Source organism: Lissotriton vulgaris, unplaced genomic scaffold, assembly GCF_964263255.1.
Source record: "Lissotriton vulgaris unplaced genomic scaffold, aLisVul1.2 SCAFFOLD_6606, whole genome shotgun sequence".
Classification (NCBI taxonomy): Eukaryota; Metazoa; Chordata; class Amphibia; order Caudata; family Salamandridae; genus Lissotriton; species Lissotriton vulgaris.
The window spans coordinates 77,135-83,389 of record NW_028245807.1 but is presented as its reverse complement, the minus strand read 5'-3'; the positions used below and the strand labels follow the sequence as shown (position 1 = coordinate 83,389).

The following is a 6,255-nucleotide window of genomic DNA, read 5'->3' as shown; positions in this document are numbered from 1 at the left end:
TGGCACAGTCACCTATATAGCCGTGACAGTGGCAAACAGTGCCTCTGCTTACTCGGCAGAAAACAATTTAACTAGTTAAGGGCGAGTACATCACAAGGAGCCAGGCCAGGACATTGCCAGAATGGAAGTGAAGTGCAACAAAATGTTAACGGTGACCAGTCCCCTCCAGTCATGCACCAAAAGCATAACCAGCTTGCATCTTAACTTGGTAGTTCAGAAAATACCTGACATGAAGTAACACCTTTTCAAGGAAAGATAATAAGGTTCTCGAAACCCACCCAGGCCCTGCTGCAGAATGAAACCCAATGTCCCTTCAGATTATTGCATACAATATTGAATTTGCCACCTTGCCCAAATGTACACTTCTGCGCTGCTCTCTAACTAGGTTTGCAATTTACGAATGCAGGTACATACATACAGAAAAGCAAAGTCTTGTTGGCATTGTATGGAAATCTGGTGGCAGCAAGAGGATGGAATGCAAGGGACATAATAATATATGACTGTACTTTTTTCTAGTCTGATAGGAGCATAAGTGGCCAGTTACTTCAGGCTGGGTGGTTACTTCAGGATGGGCTTTGCTTTATATTTTTTTATGTGTTGCTAAGTCTGTTCAAAATTTTATGAAACACATGTGTTCTATTAAATGCTCATAAAAAGAATATTTAAAAAAAGTATATTTAAAAAAAGTGAATGCAGTGAGGGTAGAAAACTGCTGATTTCACAGCACTCCTATGTAAATATGTCAAACAATATTGACAGCTCATGGAGAAACTCACCAAGAACGTACCAGATGAGCACAAAGTGGAAACTGCGGCATCATTATACAAGAAAGAAAGTTAAGCTCTAGTGTGGTGATTAAAGCATAATTGGTTGCAGCCAACACTACGCACCGCTAATAGCTCCAACTTTCAGTAAAACAAGACCTATTGCATTGCAAATGCTTGTTTTATATGCAAGTTTCAGACCAGCCCGTCCTGCCCGGGCCACACACTCTTGGGGAGTGCTGCATGTTGAAGAAAAAAGTAGCTAGGTGCCTCTACCATGTGCCTCGTTTAGACTTGCATGATTGAGAATAGCAGACTGGGGGCTGGAAGGACACCCTTCCATTCCACATTCTAGTAGAAACTCCTTATTGTTGCGTTTTTAATATCTCCGGAGCCCATATGAGAATCTAAAATAGCAATACTTGAAATCTCTTTCCTGAGTCAAGAAGTTGTGTTGTTGCCCATTTCGCCGACCTTCTCAGTCTGCTACCCCCTCCCCCTGTTCGCCCCGATGCTATCCATTAATAAAAAAAATAACTAAATGAAGTCTCGAATGTGACAGTAAAATCACGGTAATAAAGGATTGCGTTTTTCAGCAACACCACCGTTGGCTGGGAAATTGTATGTTTATTGTTTTTGAAATGTAAAATTCAAGAAAAAGAGGGCCTGATTGATAAGTTAGAAGTGGAATCACGAATGTGTGTTTTCGGTGAGATCTGGATGCAAGAACCCGGCTTCCCTGTGATAGGTTTCACGGCCCCAGCCCTCACTGCCACTCCGCTATTTCAGATATGGAGATTTACAATGACCTTTGGGCTCCGACAATCCGACAATTTGCCCGCTCTTTGATAGAAAAGTGCATTCAGGCTGGCAACTTAATTCCCTTCAGAACGGTGTGATGAGACTGCAGCAGTCACGGGTTCCATTCCCTCACAGGGACACAAAAGGACAGAATGCCTCCTGTGCGTTCAGGCCTACCTCAGCAGCCTTATTTGCTCTTGGCTGTGCCACTGCACAGGGCCTATGGTTGTTGATGCCACTAGTGTAAAGCTATTGCACGTGCTTCATAATGAATGTTGTTTGTAGACTCCGCTTTAGATAGTCACTTGTATGTTACTATTGAGCCAGCTCTGTATTTCACTGGAAAGACATGTCATTCATTTTACTGGTCAGCAGTGCACATTCACGTTGGCACAAAGTGTGAGAAGCTAACACTGGTCAGCATTACAAGAAGCTAGCTTTAGTTGGACATATGAGTAGCAGGCACTTGTGAGTAGTGTGGAAGCCACCACTAATAGACAGTGTGAGAAACAGCCACAGATGAGCAGTGTGAGAAAAGTCCACCGATGGGCTGAGTAAGCAGCAGGGAATTTTAGGCAAATTGCATAGGTAAGAGTGTTTACTGGTGGGAAATGTGAGTAGTTGGCAGTTTACAAAAATAACACTGGTGAGCAAAGTGAGGAGCAAACGTTAGACAGCAATTTAAGTTTAGGGCACTCATGAACAGGTGCCAAACAGGTGTTAGAATAAGGGGTGCAATTTCTCTCTCTTCGCAATGTTTTCGCCCACCGTCTAAAGCATTTGAATTTTCCAGCACTCTTACCTGTGGCTTGTAGATAGATTTGGGCAGCCGCTATTCGAATTTGTCAGCCAGTATTTTCATTGGCATAGCCTACAGGTCGCGCCTTTGGGACCTTATAAATGTTTAGCCATGCAACACTTGTTGTTGCACCAAGGATATTGTTAATGTTTTTCCTAGAGAGAGAGATCAGAGTTTTGTGTAATGAAAGTTTTGACTCATGGAAAGGTAGCGGATAAGGTTAATGCGCCTGCTGCAAAGAACATGTACCTGATGCAGATCACAAAATGCTGTAAATAGGTCAGTGAGTCACTGCATTTCTCAGTTAAATCATTTTCTCACTTGCAGTTCGTAAGTAAAAATCCTAACATACAACAGTGAACTATTGAAAACTGCAAGGTTAAAATTGTACTGTTATGTCCCCCCCCCCAGTCTTTGTTTGATTACCCTAATGTCTCAAAAATAATTTGTTATATTTGTATTTCCAGCGCCTGGTAAAGCCTGACAACCTGAACCTTTACCCAACTTTTTGGGCAATTTTTGGAGAAAGAACAAGAGGCCCAACCTCCTTGCTGCTCTTTCATCCCGGCTACGACCCAGCAAACAACCGTGTTCAAGGTAAGGAAACTGATGATACTTTTTTGTAGCTTGGAGATAGGGCTATGTTTGTGGTCACTCACTCTACATGGTGGTTGGGGTGGGTGCACATTCTGAACATTGTACCCTGACTGGATGGAATTTAATAATACTGAGCCTGCCCTTAGCCCTGTGCTTTGGGCAATAACGGTTGTTAAAGGCACTATCTATCCTTGCCTTGTTAAAGGCCCTCAAACTGTGTCTGTTTCAGTGCCACTATGGCACACAGAGGAAGCAGGCAGTCAGGCTGTATTTTTTTCCCTATCCTGTTGTCCAAAGGGGAGCGTTATGTAGGAGAGTAGGGTCTGCTTTCCTATGGTCACCCCATTTCTTTGCTTTTTGCTTTACTGGTTTATGACTTAGAAAGGCTGTGGGCCTGCTAATCAGACCCACAGCACAGCTGTTCTCTCTCTAAATTCACACAATGTACTTTAGGTGCATTTGCCAATTGGGTATTGGGTCACTCTTGTGAGTCCCTGTATAGTGTACCATAGGTACCTAGGGCATAGGTGCACCCAAGGCCTACCAGGGGCTGGAGCATGTATTATGCCACCCCTGGCTGGCCATTAAAATGAGCTGTTGGAGCTATATCACTTGCTGTCATGCACAAGATATATGTATTTGTACTGACATTTGATATTATTGCACCAAATCTTATACGTTGTACTTTGACTATTGACAGGCTTCTTTCATATTGGTACGGACAGCATCGGCAAGATGAATACGGTACAACAGTTAATTACACGGTCATTCCATGCACGCCCACTAGAAGATAAACTACAGATAAAGAGGTTAGGACCTCATCGACCTGACCTTCAACTCCAACAAGTTACCAAGGACAGAGGAAAATGCTACAATCGTACATTCTCAAAAACCTGGTACACAAAAGCTGATTGGCTTACAGGGTGCCCTTCAAAAAACAGACAGTTCTGCTTCCCCTGCTTGCTGTTTAATGGTGACTTTCCTTGGACAAAAGAAGGCGTGTTGGACTTGAAGCATCTGTCTGAAAAAATAAAGAAGCATGCACACTCAAAAAAGCATATGGAAAACGTGACCAGACTGGGAATGTTAGGAGACGCACCGATTGAGCAGCACATCAGCGATGCATATCGACAAACAATACAGAAACACAATCAAACAGTTGATAGAAATAGACACATACTATCAAAAATAATTGATTGCATTCGTTTCTGTGGTGCTTTCGAACTGGCATTGCGAGGCCATGATGAATCGGAAGGGTCCACCAATCCTGGAATATTCATGGGTCTTGTAGATTGAGTAGCAAGCATAGACAAGGAAATGGAATCACATTTAGCAAGTGCTACAGTCTTTAAGGGCACCTCTAAAACGATACAAAATGAACTCCTGGAGTGTATGCTAGAAATTATGAGAAGCCATATTGTCCAAGAGTTGCAAAACACAGACTTTGTGGCTATTCAGGCTGATGACACCACTGATGTGGCCACACAAACGCAGTCCGTATTAGTCTTTGGGTACCTGGACAAAGGCTATAATGTTGTGGAGCGGTTCTATGGTTTCACTCATTTAAAAAACTCCACTGCAGAAACCATTACTGCTGCTATACTGCATCAACTCAACTTTATTTTCCCAGAGGTCCATCAAAGAAAAAAACTTATTGCACAAAGCTATGATGGTGCGTCCGTAATGAGTGGAAGCCATGGTTGCGTACAGAAAAGAATTAGAGATGTCTACCCGTATGCTCATTATGTGCACTGTCATGCCCACCAACTTAATCTTATCATGCAACAGGCAGTATCGAAGATCCCAGAGACACGAATTTTCTTTCAGGATATAGGAGGCATGGCAGCATTCTTCTCACGTTCCCCAAAAAGAATGGAAGCACTTCAGGAGATAGTGGACAAAAGGGTTCCGAGGGGAGCCTCAACTCGTTGGAACTATAACATACGTACAGTCCAACTAATATTTCAATATAGGGAGGACCTTGTGAAATGTTTTCAAGCCATAGAAACCAATCAAACCTTTGATTTCAAAAGTCACAGTGAAGCCCGTGGCTTTGCTAGAACACTAAAAGATAGAGAGTTTCAGTTCTTTCTATTTTTATTTCATAAGATAATGTTAAATGTCGAGAGTTTATACAATCAGTTACAAGGACGAGACATAGATACTGTGTTTGTGAAAAGATGTACCACGGACTTTGTCGCAAGCATAAACAAAGTGAGAGATGAGGTTGACAGTTTAGACAGCCAACTGCAAGCCGGTTCAATTTTTTCAAACCACAGGACAAACATCACCACTCTGGTACGAAGGGCAAAAGAGATATGTGACATTGTAATTGTACATGCACAAGACCTTTTTGCTTTCACAAAACATTTGGAGAGTGCCGCATTATTGGAAAGTACATACTTTGCAAAATATAATGAATCCTTCCCTGAGCATGCTCTGCATGCGGCTGTGGAAGCTTATCCGATGCTCAACCAAGAAGACCTGAAAAGTGAGTTGACAGTAATGTACTTAATGCCTGTGTACCAGAAGGCCACTAATGCCAGGTCTTTGCTGTCTTTAATTCATGAACTTCATATGGAAAAGACATTTACAGAGACAGTAGCTTTACTAAAAATAGTAATTACCACTCCTATGACCACCTCAGAGGCAGAACGATCTTTTTCCACCTTAAATAGGATTAAGACATTCCTGAGGAACACCATACTTCAGGAAAGACTCAATGCATTAGCAATGCTCTCTATAGAGAGCGAGCTTGTTCAAAATATTGCTGACTTTAACATTCAAGTAATTGAAAAATTTGCTGCACTTAAAGACAGATGTGCTGAATTTAGATACAAAAAGTAAATATGTTGAATGGTGATAGTTTGTGACCTGTTTAGTTGGTTCTTTTGTTTGCAGTTTAAATAAAAACAATCTGTGAGGTTCTCAGCATTGTATCTTGAAGTCTGTTATAAAGCTCTGTGGTTATACTGAATAAGCAGCTACCTATGTTATATGACAGCTCTTTAATAATGTAATACCTGCACTTTCACAATTGCTTTATTAACATTCCTGCTTCCTCAAATTTTCTTGAAAATGCACCATTTTTCCACTATTTTTTCAAAATTTTCTCGGGGGGAATTCGCCCCGAACCCTCCTTAGGGGGTTCGGGCTCGCTCGCTGCGCTCGCTCGCTAAGGTGCAGTATGCTGGCGAGTTTCTGCCCACCACTTTCAAATGTCACCAGCCGCCACTGGATTCAAGTAAGATAAAGAACGTTTGTTGTTTGATAGATGGCAAGCACTAGTCATTT

The 6,255-nt window shown here is 42.0% G+C and overlaps 1 protein-coding gene across 1 annotated transcript; it reads left to right on the top strand.

Moving 5' to 3' along the window:
• The first annotated feature begins 2,884 nt into the window (after window positions 1-2,884).
• Window positions 2,885-5,891, top strand: LOC147666288 (52 kDa repressor of the inhibitor of the protein kinase-like). The gene is made up of 2 exons (XM_086949157.1): window positions 2,885-2,961; window positions 3,662-5,891. Exon 2 carries the CDS (start codon window positions 4,279-4,281, stop codon window positions 5,806-5,808), a length of 1,530 nt encoding a protein of 509 aa, XP_086805283.1. The 5' UTR covers window positions 2,885-2,961; window positions 3,662-4,278; the 3' UTR covers window positions 5,809-5,891.
• The last annotated feature ends 364 nt before the right edge of the window (window positions 5,892-6,255 follow it).